Source organism: Cyanistes caeruleus, chromosome 1, assembly GCF_971803275.1.
Source record: "Cyanistes caeruleus chromosome 1, bCyaCae1.hap1.1, whole genome shotgun sequence".
Taxonomy (NCBI): Eukaryota; Metazoa; Chordata; class Aves; order Passeriformes; family Paridae; genus Cyanistes; species Cyanistes caeruleus.
The window spans coordinates 111,770,469-111,787,709 of NC_141701.1; the positions used below are offsets into that span (position 1 = coordinate 111,770,469).

The 17,241-nt window shown below is 40.3% G+C and overlaps 1 protein-coding gene across 3 annotated transcripts in view; it reads left to right on the plus strand.

Moving 5' to 3' along the window:
* GADL1 (GAD like acidic amino acid decarboxylase 1) overlaps nucleotides 1–17,241 on the plus strand; it is a 110,355-nt gene that overhangs the window by 18,177 nt on the left and 74,937 nt on the right. Inside the window, exon 3 of one of the 3 annotated variants that reach the window (XM_086850590.1) lies at nucleotides 4,664–4,785. Coding sequence is in view for 1 of the 3 variants with exons in the window: in XM_086850580.1 (XP_086706706.1) it covers nucleotides 9,698–9,704 (7 nt within the window). In the remaining 2 variants the exon portion in view is untranslated. The other 2 variants (XM_086850580.1, XM_023919273.2) reach the window with 2 other exon arrangements.

The following is a 17,241-nucleotide window of genomic DNA, read 5'->3' on the forward strand; positions in this document are numbered from 1 at the left end:
GATCCAGGATTTTAAAACAGTACCCTCAAGTTGCAATTGTCGGTGTTCAGCTATGTTTTTTATCTGTTTTTCTCCCAAAATTTTCTCAAAACCACTGTGTGAATTGCTGTTCTCAGGAGACTGATTCACACAATCCTAATGTCTAATAGTCCTCCAAAAGCACTTGATGGTGAAAGGAATAGCAGTGCACAGGCTCCAGTTCAGCCCTTCAGCTGTGTCTTTGCCAAATTGAAAATGTACTTGAAAAGAGTGGAAACAACCTTTTTCCAATTTTTTTCTATTTTCGTATATTTACACACTTCCATTTCTGCCTAGAAACTCCAGTTTCTTTTTTATTTATATAATGGTCATATTACAAAAGGTCATTAAAAGTATCCATGTCAGAAGGATAGAATCCAGGAATAAAGTTGGGCTATACTCATGAAGTACCACATCTTGTATCAGCGCCTTCCTCAGGTAAACCTGTCCTAGGTTTGCCTTGGCTCCATCAGCAGAAACATCTGCCACTTTTCATGGTGTTTTCTTTGGAAAAAGTGGTCTCCTGAGTCCTTGAGAAGCAGAAACAGAGATTATAGTGTTTCAGCCACAAGAATTTGGCTTTTCTAGTTAAGGGCTGGGACTTACACTTCTTTTTTGCCCTGTCATAATTTAAATTTACTGGCTCATTCCTGAGCTCAAAGTATGAAATGTGCCCCGTGTGCAGGGGTGCAGGAGATGGGAGTTCAGATCCTGGACCTCTCAGGAGTATAGTAGTTAACTTTCTGCAACACATTGATGTTGCTTTGACCTTCCTGTCCCCTATACTGGCTGCATGCAAGGCTCTTTTCTTTAATCTAACAAAGGGGACTTTTAAAGTTATGTAAGAGCTTAGAATACTAAGAGGAGTGAGCTGCTTAGCATAATTCCTGGCCTGAGAGGTGCTTTTATTTCTTGTTTATCTCCTCTGATCTCAGAAAAGATGCTTTGTCACCAACTAACCTTTTTTTTTGCTAGAAAAAGGCTGTTGGAGAAATAATAACAAAAATAATAATAATAAAAAAAAATAGATGATTTGCACAGTGTCCAGCTTCCAGTCATCTCTTTCCCGGTCTTAAGCTTGACTTTGCAAGTTCAGCTTGTGGCATATGCTGGCTATTTGCACCAGGGATACAGTTCAGTGTTGTAAAAGCTGTGTGAGATCCAGATGCAGCAGGACAGACTTGAATTGCAGTTGAACGTTGTGTCCACTGGAAAAAAGTGGTGACTTTCCTTTCTGCATGGGGATTTCGATATCAGAACCACCTTTAATTATCACAATTACAGTGACTGGTGTGGCTGTGCATTTTAACAAAGTGTATACTCAGACCAAAAGGAGCCACTGAAATACTTAACTTCTGCCTGTGCTAGTGTGAGAAAGGAGACACTGGCCAAGAGCGCCTTCTGGTTTCACACAGCTAATACTCTGCTGAAGTTATGCATTTCCCTAGTGCTGCTCCATTTCTCCTAGAAGACTGAAAAGTAGTAAGCCACTTAACTGAAACCAGCTCTCTAATCTACATGCTGAATTTACATTATCTAAAACATGCTACCATTAAAAAATCCCTTTGTTCTGGGTGTGGGATGGTGACAGCTGTTTGCTTCTTGTCTGTTCCTAGTCTTTGTATCCCAGCCATGACATCAACTGTTATAATCCCTGCATGCAGCAATTTCATTTTACCTCAGATTTCTTTATCCATAACAGGTGTTCACACAAAGAGAAGAAATTGTGCTCATTGCAGTGAAATTGTCTAAGGTCAAATCGGGTTTGAAGATGGCTCAAAGAAGCATATTTTGTCCTCAAACGCAGTTTCATGCTGCTTGGTGTACATTGTTTGTACACAGAATTCTACATTTTCCACGGAAGTGAGCATTGGGAGTAATTTCATTTGCAGAGCCCACAGGCTAGTTTTTTGCTAAATAACATTGCTCAGTGTGGTTCTGAAATCGCCTGCTGCTTTGCATCCTTTTTAAATGTTATGTGGTCCGTGACTCTTGTTTTGCAACAGGAAAGAATTTGTGTAAAATCTGTCTTGAGTTGATATAAACTTCATTCTTTCCTGAAGTTTTCAGAGATGGGAAGTTGAAGCATTAACCCTCCTAAGCGTGGTTGCATGCCTTGGAAGACAGTGGAGATGTCTTTCACTTACAGTCTGGTGTCTTCATCTGCTTCCAAGTGGTTCCACACAATGAGCTTCACTGGGTGGAGTGCTAGACAAAGGACATAAATCTTGATTCTAGGAACAATACTCATGCCTTTTATTTCATGGCTTGCTAATGTGAAAATTATGGCCTTTGCTGCAAAGCTATTTCAGGGTGGTGTGTATTTAGCCTGCTCAATATTTCCCAGTTTTATTTTTTTTTTGAAAAACACAAAGGATTACTTGTTTTCAGGTGTGGAATAAACATATAAGTTACTTTATATGAAAAACGACATATTGGGTTTTCTTAAGATTCTTGACACTTCAAAACGTCAAAATGGGGAATTTACCCATTCTCTGCTTCATCACATCTACTCTTGTGCCCCTCAGAGTTTATTGTTTCAGGAATATCTAGTGAAACCTGACTCAGCAGTATCTATAAAAAGAAGTTAGGAAAAGAAACATTTTAGGAGAATCTAATTATGGTGTAGCTGACTGAGGAGAGAAACCCTGTCTGTTTACTAATTTCATCTTCAACTTTTATAATATTCCTATATAGCTTTTGTCTCCTAACCTCCAAGATAACCTAAGGACTGATGTTAGGTCTGTTCAGCCAGCCCACATCACCATTTGCTACCTTCCTGTGCAAGGCAGCACTCCAGCTGCAGCAGCGTGTGGCTCCAAGTGGGCCAGGAGCCAAATACCCAGCCTTGAGCAAGAGTCTGCAGCTTGCCTTGAGAATTGTGTTAATTTTGGTACTTCTTTAGAGTTTGCAAATTTAGAGATAACCTGTACATGCCCACACTAGCTGCAGTGACCACGGTAGAGTAATATCTACTGTTTGTCTATTTTTTTCCTATCCCTCTCTGTGATTCCCTTGCCTTAGAATAGGTGAAGATTCTTGAATTAAATATAGAAAGACAAAAGCTATGTGCATGTCTTTATATTTTTGTTTATTAAAATGAATCAAATAAAGACACATAATGAGGGTGAAACACCTTGCTTTTTTGCCATTTTCCCTCTAAGCTTTTCTGTCTAGAACACAACGAAATAGCCAAGTATAGATTATATATGTATGAAAAGATTTTGGTAATATTGTAAACTATAGCAATGAAGCTTGTATAGACTTCTTTGTATTCAATCACATCTTGAGATGTCATTAAGGTCTTGGATTTTAAATGTCCTCATTTTCACTGAAATTTTTGAACATGATTCCATTATTGTGACTGTTCCCTCTTTGTCTGATTCAAATGGCAAACAGAAGTCTTGCTCTAATTGGCTGCTTGTCCTATTTTTAATTTACAGGAGAGATTGAATCCTTCTGAATTACAGAAGGGGCAAGCAACTCCATAAACTTGAGTAATGAGAATTCTTAAGTGTTATTTCACCATGAGGATATTTCCTAGAACACACATCTTTTCCAGAAAAAATTTTGATTGAAACATAATGGGTGAAACAGTATGCTGATTCTCTTGAGAATCTTGAGAGGTTCCTCCTCCTATGAGATTTTAAATTCTTTCACCTCCCACCAAAATCAGCATTAGAGAAGGGATATGACATGACCTGGTTTGCCAGCATTGGTTAAAGGACAATATACAAGACATAGCAGTTATTCAAAAATAGCATTACAATTTTGAGATCAGGCACATCAGGCAGCCTACTGTATAATAGTGGATAGTACATGGGTGCTTTTATTAAACATGGGAATAATAACAGTTAGATCTGTAATTCTCATTATTGACTTGAATAAACAACAGTCATTGGAAAGGTTATAAACAGACCTATTTGGATTACCCTACTTTTTTTTCCCCCCCAAGAAAATACAGATGCAATTTAACAAATTTAAATACACAGCATGGGTGTCTAAGCTGGGTCTAAGAAACCACAAAAGACTTGCCAGTAACTGGAATAAGTGTCCATTTGAGTAACAGCTGGGGATAAAACTAGCAGCATGAGGTTGCCACAGGCCAGAGCTGGATGTCCAGCCCAGGCCTGCAGTGGAAAGCTGAGAGGCCCTTCCAGTGCCTCGGACTCTTTTAGGCTGCTGTTTCCTGCTCATCTTGCCCCTGGCACCACCAGCAGGGACAGTACTGAGTCCTGCCATTTGTCATGTCCTTGCCCTGCCTCCTAATGATCCAGGAGATTTTGCTGTTTGTGAACTGCTCTCCGTCTTTTCATCCACCAAGTCACATGTATATATATATATATATATATATATATATGTGTGTGTGTGATCTCTGGGCAGGTGTAGATGTGCTGTCCAAAAAAATATGTGGCATATGTGTGTCTCAAGGGGAATGACATTTGTTCACCACTGATTTGCCCAGTATCATCCCCAGAAAGTGTCCTTCACTGCAGCTTAAATTCAGTATTCACAAATTCCTGCTGGCTTTGTTGTCTTTGCTGATGCCTTGAGGGACCAAACCTTGGCAGCTGATGTTTTGTTGCTTTGATGTTCTGAACAATGTGTTTAGCCAGCCATCTAATGCCATATTGTTCCTTTGAAGACATCAGATGCTGCAACTTGAGAACCTAACTACTTCTTCACTTCACTGTGTGGAATGATCAGTCTTCACCTTTGGTTGGCCTCCACCAGCACAGCAACATTATTCCTCTAGGCTTCACAAAGGTAATGAATGCCCTTCAACTCCTTAATGCTTTTTCTTCCTTGTCTCAGTTACCTGCACCAGACTACTAATCTTTGAGTTCCATAGGTGATGTTGACACCAATGGAGGTGACCATGACACTTCATTTATTAATGCCCCAGGATCTGGATCTGATTTTCACAAGCTCAGGGATCCTGTAGCAATTTTTTTTTTTTTTTTAATTTGTAGCTGTCAGTTATTTTTTATTCTAAAAATGGAGCCCACAGCTTCTTCCAGGGAAAAGACAGAGGAAGAGCTGAAACCCTAATTTATGCACCTTCCAGGTTAGATTTGTAGAGTATACACTAATTTTAGAAGCTTCAATCTTTAAGACCATCTAAGGGCCCTGGTATTTTTCTAAATAATTTGTAAAAAGTCAGGACCAATCACATGGTATTACAGTTTGCATACCAGTATTAGATATTAAAAAATCTTTGAGCCTCTTTTGGATAAAATTAAGTTTTTTGTTTGGAAAGCACCCTTGCTCTGAATTTCAGAGTAGTGGATTTGGAAAAAAAGTTACATCTTATCTCCAAAATGAACTTTCCCTCTTCAACACAATTCTTCCTTCAGTAAAGAATTAATTGTTATTCTAATCTTCTGTGTTAACTATTTGTTTACAGCATTGGGGTTCCGCATAGTTTAGAGTAGGTTCCTGGCTTGTTGAAAAGGTTTTGTGCTCAGAGAATAAGCTTCAGGCAGGGGGACAGGTAACAAGCTCAGAAAGGCCACTGAGACCTTTCAGCTTTGTAATATCAGAAAGTATATATGTTGTAACTTTGCTGTATCATCTTGGTAAGCAGCAGAGAGAAGATGCAAGTTCACATCCTGACAAATACAACAATTTAAGAAGAATGTTAATTCGTTAATATTTTAATCCAGTTCTCAATAGTTTACAATAGCAACACAATTCAGTTGTGTGGTCCTGACTGCTTTCAGAGATGTAGACATTACTCGTGTCAAACCTTTTAGTCCTCACTGCATACCACAGCTCATTATGGGGGATCACAGCTTCAGGTGAGGTAACTTGATTCATTTATGCACAAACTGGGCAATAAATTAATAAATATTTAAAACTGATGTATATTTACCACTGTAATATTGCATATTTAATTAGTTGTTTGGTTTGCCTGCCAGCATTTCAAAGTTTGTTTTTAATTATCATGTTACCTAAGTCTGATGGCCAGTGTTTTTAATGGATTCATACTCCTGCCCTTTCCTTCAGCTTCTCCTTAAGCTCTTCTGAGCTCCTTTTTGACACAAATGGATTGAAATCTTGTCAGCTAGTGCACTGACAAAGGAAAATAGGTGACTAATGTTGATTGTCTTTTGGTATTTCATATGCTGCTTGCCAAGAAAGTCTTATGTACTGCGATCATTTAGAATCCTACACACTCAGGGTAGTCATTTTTTTCAGACTGATTGCAGTCAGTTGACAAAGAATATCATCTTGAGCAGATGCTCACCAGTAGCCAGCCCTTCTTATAATTACTTAGCATAAGAAGAAAAAATTAAGTAAGACACAGAGGACCATTTAGTCATATGGTCTGATCTCTGTATCCTGTGTCATTAAATTTCACACATGTACAAGCAGTGAGAACAGTAGCAATAGCCTGCATTTGGCTAAAACCTGTCTTCCAGAAAGGCATCTTGTCCTGGTTGAGGGATATAAAACCATTAAAAATTTATTGGTTCCTTTATTAGCTGCTCCAGTGATGTGTTGTCACCTTAAAAAGAAAAAAATTGTGCTACATTTGAATTTGTCTGACTTCAGTTTCTACCACGGCTCCTTGTTATGCCATTCTTCACTAGATTAAAGAGCCCTTCAGAATACAGTATTTTTTTTCTGCATCAAGGTACTTATATGCTGTAATCAAGTCAATCTTTTTGATACGATAAACAGATTGTGCTCTTTACATCTCACTTAGCAGCATTTTTCTTCAACTCTCAAATCACATTTTCAGCTCTTAATCTGCCCCCTCTACTATTTTTCAACTTTTTTTTTTTTTTTTTCAAAACATGGGCAGGAACACAGTATGCAAGATTGGTGTCATCAGTGATATATCCAGAGAGAAAACTATGTTCCCTATTTTCTACTCCCTTGATGCAGGTTAATCCTTCCTTTTAGCAACACCACAGTCAGTGTTTAGGAGAGTTGGTGACTACAGCCCCTAAATTGCTTCCAGCAAGTGCCATCACCCACTCAGTACACAACACCTACAATCCTTCAAGCTTATTACAGGGATTTAGCTATAGTAGATGCAGTTTGTTTTACAAGGTCCAGTTCACCACTTAATTCAGACTACTTCACCTGGTTGCTTGGTACCTCTCCCATTTTTCTCCTTTTGAGGTCATTTTCAGAGAAACATGCCCATACAAAGAAGGTTCCTTTACATTTTGTTGCTTTTTGTCATCACTCATTTAGGCAAAGCCTAGCCAATTTAACAGCTGCTTTCATGATATCATGGGGTACCACGTTTTCTTCCAGACTTAAAATCTGAACCATCAGTTCCAAACAAGTGTGACTTAACAAGCAATCTAATTGAAGAATGAATTTAGAGAAGTTTGATTAGGCCTGGTCTTCTAAAACAGACTGGAATTATTTCTGTTAATTACTTTGAAATATTTTTAAATTAAATGTTTCTCCCTTTATTTTTTAGGGTGCCAGTGTTGGCCTGTATTTTCTTCTCATTGCACTTACTCATTTTTCGACTACTGGTATAAGATTAACACCCCTTCAGAATTTCACAAATCGTGATTGTTATCTTTCTTTATTACTAGCAGGTTGAAGCAGTTCCTCATAATCCCCTAGAGATACATCAAATTGTTTCTTTTGTCGCACAGAAGTACTTATAGAACATGTTTACATTTTACACATCAGCACAAAACCACTTAGGAACTACATTTATTACATGGGGCAGCATCATCACTGGGGTTTCTTTCTGTTTCTAACATGCTTTAAAAGTCCTGTTTGTCTTTAGCTATCACAACCGTGGATATTTTTTCTTGCCTATTAAATTATTGATTTCTTATATTGTAACTTGCAATTTATAGCAACTGTAATTTGTATAATTTATCTTTGTTTTCTATTTGCCTTCTGACTGCCACCTTTGGGGTTTTACGATAGAGTTACTGCTCTCTCTGATTGTGTAGTGGTTCAGATTAATGTCCATTAAAAGGAGGCTTTACAAGAGCCCCTCTTTTGATGTTCACACTAAATATCTTTTTCCTTGTCGGCTGTCCCTATTGTTTTTCTCAGTTTGGGGAAATTAGCTCTTTGAAGCAGCAGAAATGCATAGTTTTGATTGGGGCTGTCTCTCATTTGCCCATGATGAATACATCCAGACCACAATTGCTTGTTCCCAGGCAACCACAAACTCTTAATTTAGTGATACCAATCCTTTTTATCTATCAAAATGAGGTTCAAATACTTATCTTTTGCAATGTAGGATATCTATTGGGCTACAAAATTACCTTTTCCAATTGTGCAAGTTATTAATGGCTTGGTAGAATCTGCTGTTAAGCTACAAAAGAGCTACACTTGCTTCCCTGCAAATAAGAAAAATTAAGATACTACTGTGAATAGATATTTAATTCACATGCAAATATTTCACCACTTCCAAACATCTCTGTCAAATTTTAGTCAGAATTGAATTTTAAAGGAAGTCATAAAATTTTGGGGGCATTGGTAGTTAAGTTTTGGATACTTCCAGAACTTTCTGTGACAACAGCACACAGAAACAAAGTTTGTTTAGCTTTTCCTTTTAAAAGGTAATAATGAGGAGGAAATTTATTTTAAGAGGCTGTAATTAGGTGGAAATCGGGGGATGAGGATTAAGAAAACCTATGTTGTGCTGAACGGGGCAGGTGTCCTGGAATGAACTGGAACAGGGATGTCAGCCACAACCCATCCAGAGCCCTTAAAACTCGTTCTGTTCAGTCTGGAGGAGTAGAATGAGAGTCACTGCAGTCTGCAGCTTACTCGTGGGGGGAAGCAGAGGGACAGGCGCTGATCTCGTCTCTGTGGTGACAGTGACAGGACCCGAGGGAATGGCCTGAGGTCGTGTCAGGAGTGGTTTATGTTGGATATTAGAAAAAGGTTCGTCACCCAGAGGGTGGCCAGGCCCTGGAACAGGCTCCCCAGGGAAGTGGTCCCAGCAGCTGACGGTTCAAGAAGCGTTTGGACAGCGCTCCTGGGCACAGGACATCCATCCTTGGGGGTGTCCTGTGCAGGGGTAAGGGTTGGACTTGATGATCCTTGTGGATGCCTTCCAGCTCAGAATTTTCTGTGATTCTGTGAAAGGTGCCCCGGCGAGGCACCGGGTCAGGCTTTTCATGCACGAAACAAGCGCGTTATCACAAGCAGCGACATCCACAACCCCTGCATTTGGCACGGAGGGCAGCCCCGGGCTCTCGCTGCCAGCCCTGCCCGGTGGCGGTGCCGGGCCGCCCTACCCCGCGGGAGGGGCGGCTGCCGGGCCGTGTCGGGCTATTGATAGCGGCCCGGGCCGTGTCGGGGTATTGATAGCGGCCCGGCGGTGTCGGGGTATTGATAGCGGCCCGGGCCGTGTCGGGCTATTGATAGCGGCCCGGGGGGTGTCGGGGCTATTGATAGCTGCCCGGCGGTGCCGAGGGTATTTATAGCGGCCGGGCGGTGTCGGGGTATTGATAGCTGCCCGGCGATGCCGAGGGTATTTATAGCGGCCGGGCGATGCCGAGGGTATTTATAGCTGCCCGGCGGTGCCGAGGGTGCTGATAGCGGCCCGGCGATGCCGAGGGTATTTATAGCTGCCCGGCGGTGCCGAGGGTGCTGATAGCGGCGCGGAGGCTGCGGCAGCGGCCAGGGCGCAGCGGGAGCGGCCCCCGCTCCTCCCCGGTGCCAGCGCGACGCCGAGATGGAGGGTAAAGGCTGGGGACACAGCCGCCTTGTCCCGCCTCTGTGGCCGCTCCGGCCGGGCTGCGGGCGGGGGGGCTCGGACAGGGCTGGCAGGAGGGAAGCGGCTCGCTCTCTGCCCCGCTCCCGGCTCTCAGCACTCTCCTCGCCTGGCGGGGGCTCCCGCAGCCTCCCCATCTCGGGGATCCCCGGGCTTGGCGAGGAGAGGGGCCTCGGGGCGAGGGGAAAGAGGCAGGGGCGGTTCGCAGGTGTGGGATCTCCCCGTAACCTCCTTCTGTTACAGCGCAGCAGTAGCACAGCCAGGATGGCTTAATAAGGTACAGACTTTGCAACAGTTGTCATAAAAACAGAGCAGTGTTTTTTGTTTTTTTTTTGTTGTTGTTGAAATAAGTGGTCTTTAAAGAGGGGTGCCTTTAATATAAATGTTTAATTTTTTTTATCAGGCACCAGAGCAATGGTGACATATAGCAATATAGCGATTTGCGTTGGAACAAAAGGTCTCAGTGAGGGAGAAATTAATCCTGTTTTTTAAATGTGTTATCAAGTTCTTTATCCTCATGGAGAGGAAGGACTTGCATCATTGATGAAAAGTGAAAGTTGACCATATGTTTATGAAAGTTGGGACTGTGGATGAACTATGAGCTGCCAGAGGAGCTTAGAAAGTGCAGAAATAAAATTTGCAAGGTTAAGAAATGAGGAAGTCCTTAGTGTTGTGAATGGAAGCTGATTGCTGAGTCAGAAAATAGTAAAAGTGTTTGCAGATGGCTCTCCCCCTCTCCCACAGGATCAATATCCTTGATAACAATTTCTTCATTTATCTCAAATTGTGACTCTTCTATGAAAACTGTCAAAAAAGAGCACTAATAAGTTTCTTTTATATTTTACCCTAAACATGGATGAAACAGTGAAAAAGCTTTTATTCCCAGCTTGAGAAGTCTCTTCTTACATTTGTGGGTCATCCAAATTATTAGCACTAATTTGGTTAAAAAAAAAAATCTTTGAACAAAACCATATATTTGAAAGGAAACTGCAGAAGCTTAATGTTTGAAGAACAGTGGATCCCTTTTTCTTTACTTGCTGTAAATTGAATGAACATTGTAAAGTTACATGGCGGTTCTGGTGTGTAGTAAATATGTTCTGGTGCCTGTAGTAGTTTCAGGCTGCACTGTAAGGACAGCTGTACTATGTGAGTAGCAGGGGCAGTACTGTAGGAGTGACAGCAGCTGCCAAAGTCATTTGCTTCAGATGCAGCTTATTTTTATATACTCTGCCAAAACAGCAACACAGGTACGCTTACAGCAGTCACTAAGACTGAGATCCTGGTGGTTTAGCTGGGTAGTAGTGTTCTTGTTTAAATATCACCTGTTGTATGCTACCAAAAATCCTAATTTCCTTCCTAATTTCCTTCCAAAACTGTTGGCTTGTGCTGGTAAGCCAGAATGTGTCTAATGGTAATGTGATCTCTACCCTTGTTGCCGCAGTTTTCCGGTCTCTCTACCTTATTCATGAGTAGCATCTGTTATTTCTTTGCACTTTCCCTCTCATGAGGGATTCTTTTCTCGCACAGACCTCTCTTTCCTTTGTCTTTGGTGATTTGCTGTGTTATCTGCCAGGTTCTATCTGAGCTTCTCTGAAGTGAGATGCTGAATGAAGTTAGGCTGTATTGTAGCCTTCTCTATAAGGTCAAGTTATTGTAGAAATTTAGCTCTGTGGCTCTTGAGGTTTTACAACTTTTCTGCCTGCTGAAATATTTATTTTTTTTCATAAGCAAATGTGAGTCCACTGTTAAAACTAGACCTTCTGGGCTGATCAGTGCAGCTTCTCACTGATATTATGGGCTCTTATCTTTTAAAGTCCTGTTGGAAAGCATCTGGGAGAGAGACTGAAGGCACCTGCCTGTTGCAGCAGTAGCATTGTGTTTGCTTTGCACAGCTGGAGCAGCTGCCAAAGTGGAGTGGAGACTTGAATGTGTAGAGTTAACATCTGCAGTAGCTGCTGTGGTGAGCACAGTGGGAGCTCTGAGGGGTGACACTCTGGATTCTTTTCCTTGTTTTTTGTTTTCGGGTCTTTTTTTTCCCCTTTTCTTTTATAAACCCCCTCAATATATCTGAAAGTGACCACTTGAATTTCATCTTGCTGGTTGCTAGTTGAGCCTAATTTCTCTCAGACATCACCACTGTCCATAAGAGAAGCCTTAATGACTATGCAGGCACGAGTAAGATTTTTTTTTTCCTATGCTTCCATTCACACAAAAGACAGCAAAATCCAATTAATGAAAGGGGGCCAAGTTGTAAATTCCTACTCCTAGCTGCAGAAAGGGATCTTCACTTCATATATACCTCAGATATTTGGCATCAGAGTATTTTTCCAAGGTTGATTTGGCATGGAGAAGGCTCAGAAAATTCCATATTTGCAGAAAAAAAAAAAATAGGTGAGCAGTTTTCTTGTGGGGCATAATACTGAGTGTGTTAAGCAGAGTTTCAAGGAGGTTCCTAGCTCATCAACAGAATCAGAGCTGGCAATCACAAGAGGAAGGGAACAGCCAGCATTTGTGCAATTTGCTGCTTTTTAACTTCTGAATTGCTGGTGACTCAGTGTGTATTTGGTATGAATGGGGAGTTACGTGGTTTTATGCCACCCTCAGACTGGGGAGATGAGCTGGCAAACATTTCGTGTAAGGTGTTGCCATCTCAAACAGCTGAAATGTGAAGCGTGGTAAAACACCCTGGAAGTTAGGGAGACTTTAAGGCGCTGGTAATGTGACACTCAGGTTAGTATTTTGGTCTGAGCAGGGGGATAGGATCTCTCCCATGTCTTAAAATCTGATCTGATAAAAGAGGTACTCAGATCTTTTCTAATATCACTTCATCAGAGGAAGGGAGACATCACTTTGCAAGAAACGAAGCTTGCATCAAATAAAGCCATTCTGTGTGAGTGCATTCATAGTGCTTTAAAATTAATAAGAATTTTCTTGGCAGTTAATGAACATTTAGTGAAGAAGCTTAATTTGACATTTGAGAAGTTCAGTAAATAATTTTTCTTTCTTGATTAAGGCATCTTCTAAACTATCACTTATACGACCAAGAATTGTCACTTTTTAATGCATTACAAGATCTTGTTGCATACTGATTCAGCTATTATTGCCTATTAAACTGTTTAGATCTCATGTGCCTTAATTTCCCTGCTCTTGACTATTTTAAGCTGCCTGCTTCTTTAAAGATCATTTATATTAACATAAGCATTTATTACGTATTTAAAACAGAAAAATGAGCATGCTGAAGTACATGTCTTTGTATTTCTTACTTCCCCTCACTCTGTGGTCCAATTTGAGATAGTTTTTTATGCTCGTCCCAGATGTTTGCAGAAACTATCTCTTCAAGCTTTGCAAAAATCAGAAGCTAAAATTTCTTATGGCCTTTCTTGCTTTGTCTCATGTCACAAACTGCAGAGGTAGTAGGAGGCACTTTTTGGTAAAGCATTGATATGTTCAGGATACTCAGCAGGACATGGCTAAATGTGGGCCTTGTCCCACCTTTTGTTTTTCCATCTGTGCACACAAGTAATCTTATTTTAGCATTACATGTGCAATGAGGAAATAATAAATTGAAAAGGCAAATTGTTATTGCTTTGTAGGGTGTCAATTGTGTTTTTTTCTGTTGATAATTATTGTCAGGCCTCATCTAAGGGTAATAAAAGGTGTCTTTGATCTGATCCAAATGTGTGTATTTACATCTCTGTTATCATTTCTGGTGTATATGTGACCTTTATATTTGTGTCAGCAAATAGAATTATCTTTCAAAGTAAAAGCCACTGGACCAGCAGCTTTTCAGTACTGTGAATGTCGTGAGAAAGGTGGTTCTTAGTTCACATGTCTACACGGTCTTTTGTCAGCAAAGTAGCAATGACTCTACGAAGTAGTTGGTTAAATCCAGATAATTTGGAAAAGCTTGTGTCTCTAAAGCTTAGCTATCTCTGCCCTTTGTCACATCTCATCTTATGTATGCTGAAAAGCCTTATGAATATGATCTTATCCATTGGCAAATGTCAGGGTTTCAGCAAGAAAGATTCTCTTTAAGTGGCTTGGCATCTCTCTGCTGGTTACACGGCAAGACAGCTTGCAGGGTCTCATTGAGCTGCTTAAACCAATTTTTTGCAAGCAGCCCTTCTCCATTGTTCAGGGATTATTGAGCCCTCTTTGGGGCCAGTATATCACATCATAAAGCTCTGGCACCAAGCCTGAAGGGGAAAGAGCAGGTGACAAATGCTGTATGTACCTGGCATTTGGTTGCAGGGCTAATGCTGAGGTCAAATGACTGATTTAAGTTTTGGCATGGTCCAAACAAAATAAGTATCCATTTTTTGCCTTCTATAGAGGAAAATGGAAGACCTGGGTGCAGTCAGGCTACAGGCAGTGTAGTGGCTCTGTTTGAGTGTATTTCAGCCTGCCTTTTCTGGGCCCTAGAGTGCACAGTAGGATCAGATCTGTGGTTCCACCAGGCACCATCCAGACTGAAGCTCTAGAAAAGGACTGCTAGTGTCTTCTGCTGGCACCTGCCAGTGCCATACAGCAGCCTGGCCTCTTGCAGCTCAGGAGAGATTTTCCAAAATTGGTAAACCCATGGCAGGCACAACTTGAAATGGTGTGTCCAGAGCCCCGCTGGGTCCCTCATCTGTGTGACTGATCACTGCTGATGTTACCGGCAGCGTTGTAAGAGCCTGGGCAATGCAACTTGCTCCATTTAGAAAGTGCATTGAGCTGCTTTAAACTACTTTAACATTGAACTGATAGGCTAATAAATTATGAATATCTCTTCAGGAACTAGTTCAGAGAACCTAGTGGGCTGGAAAGTTACATCCTGATTAGCTATGCACTAGCTTCCCCATGTTGGTAAATAAGGGCGTATCTCAAAGTTGTGTTGTGGACATGAGTTATTGAATGGCAATTGGAAATCCTTTGTAGGAAGCAGAAAATATGGAAGTGTTTATGGTATGAAAAAGTGAGATGAAAAGACTTGTTTTGACTGTAACTTGAATGTGCAGGTAAAACTTCCTAAACTGAAATTTAGACTTATCATCTATTTCTACATTTTAACTTGCATTGAATCCCATAAAACTCAGTTTTAGTAAATTACTGCCTGCTTAGTTGATTTTTGAAAGACTGGAGTTAAAATTGGTTTTATATTATGATTAAAAATATAGCTCTTGCATGAAATTGCAGCCTGTCAGGAACACTTTTAAAACAAGATGCAGAACTTCCATTTGGAAAAAAAATCTATTTGTGTTTTTCATTAAATTTTTTTTTTTTTTTTCCACTGGGAACCAGAAAAATCTCAGGGATTCTGTATGTTCTGTGTGGGTCACACTTGGCCTCCTAAAGTTAAATTTTCTATCCCATGCACAGTGCTTTTGATTGACTTGAATGTTGCAGATTCAGTTACTTTCTCACTGAAAAAAGAATGTTCATTAGATATTCATCATCAACACACAACTTTTAATTAAAATAAAAATAGTTTGGTTTCTCAGATACTTCCTACACTGCTAGCAGGTGTTAAGAGTTAGAATATGTGAGAAAGGATCTCACTGGGGTCAGGGAGTTGCAATTTCCATTTCATAGTTGGCATTTGCCATTTCTCAGTTTTGCATCAAGGTGAATTCTGATTCTCCTCAGCCTTTCTTCCTAATTAGAAATGTTACAGCATGAATCATACCTGCAAACACTATTTAGGGCATTGCAGAGTTGTTATGAAAAATTAACATCAGTTTCTGAGGACTGGCTGGATAAAAATTTCTGAATCTTATTTTTTAGCTTTTACCTGCCTTTTTTTTTTTTTTTTTTTTAAGCAAATCCTGCCTAGGACCGTACAACATGACATGTTGTGAACATTCAGCTAGGAAGAGTGCCCTCTCAGAACTCAGGAAATCCCTCTGAAAGCAGGACCTCTGTTCTAGCATGGTCCTCTCATTCTCTCTCAGATACTCATTTCTGGTTCTCCTCTCCTCATTTCATTCTCCCAACCTTTCCTTTAGAAAAGGGAAATTCAGGTGTGGGAAGGAGAATCGGACCCATTTGTTGTGCTGCTACTGTTCAGTGCTAGCAGTGTGTTCAATGAGTCTATTCAGGGATTTTGGAGCCCAGACACAAGCACTTTTGTTTTCCTTGAGTCCTTCTCTATAAAGGTCACATTTGCCTTTTCACAGTCAGAGGATTCCTGTGTGGGGGTGGCTGTTGCAGACCTGAGGGGGAGCACCCAGCTTGTTCTCTGTCCACATGCCTGGTCCATAAATCTGCAAAACAAGAATATGTAATATAGGGGGAATTGCATAAGCCCTACCATACCCATGCCTACTTCTGTTTTTTCATATGGATAGCTTTTCTAGGACAGCGAGTAATTTTATATACTGGATTTTAAGAAAACTGCATTTCCTTTGCTTGGAGACAGGCCTGTGAAATCAGTTTATGAAGAAACAATGTATTTTTGTCTTAAGACTGGAGTGGCTTTACTTTATTCGTATGTACAGAAAGCAGTGATTAAAGAAACAGAAGTGGCTTTAAAGATTATTTATACCAAGGGACTCAAATAGCTGTATAGTGTGGGACAAGTATGTGTTTTAATGCTTTGATACATGATATGGCACCACAGTAATTTATTAAACATGGTGGAATGGAGTCTTGACGCTTATTTTCTTTTACTGGACACACTAAAAGAAGACACATGACCAGATCATACAGAATGGGAAATTTAATTTCTTTTTTCTGATTGATGCTGGCGATTACTTCTGCATTTGTTACAAAGCATAAATAGGCCTTTGGTCAAAGCCAGGTTTTTGCATTCCCTTGAATAGTCAGTGGTGCTAATACAGGATTTGGCTCTGGCATTTGAGCACAACCTACTCTTTCACAAGAACCCCTTTCTGTTTCCTCATTTGCCTTGCAAGCAGTAAATCTTTCTGGTCATGCTACTTTCCCAAATATTGTTAGAAGTACAATGCTTCAGTTTCTTTTTGTAGTGCAAGGATTTAGCAGTCAAATATGGAAACACAGATGAAGCTTTTAAAATATATGGTAGTACTTACATAAAGATATAGAAACATCTGAAAAAATGTTTCTTTTTTTTTTCTGTACATTATTCCAGCTCAAATTAATTTATGTTTGCTGCTGGGGAAATAATATTGATCATAAAAATGAAATGCTGGTTGGAAATACTTAGGCTTCTGTAATAGAATATTTCTTTCAGGATGAAATATGAGAATTATGTACTTGATTTTGCTGCTGCTGAAGCCAGTGGCTGAATGCCCAATTGCCTTCAACTGGAGCAGAATTGAGTCTTCTCTTTTGCAGAAGGGTATCTTAAACAGTCAGTAATTCTTAATCTCTCTGTTAAAGCACTTCCATTTGTTAAGTTTTTAGTTCTCTTTCAAGCCTGGAGCTATTTGGCTGAAATTGTATTTGATGTATTTTCTGGAAGTCTGTTTTCCGAGTCTGCTTCAGAGAGTGTTTCTGTATTCTCAAATAGGAAAGAACATATTTATTACAGTCACATCTCT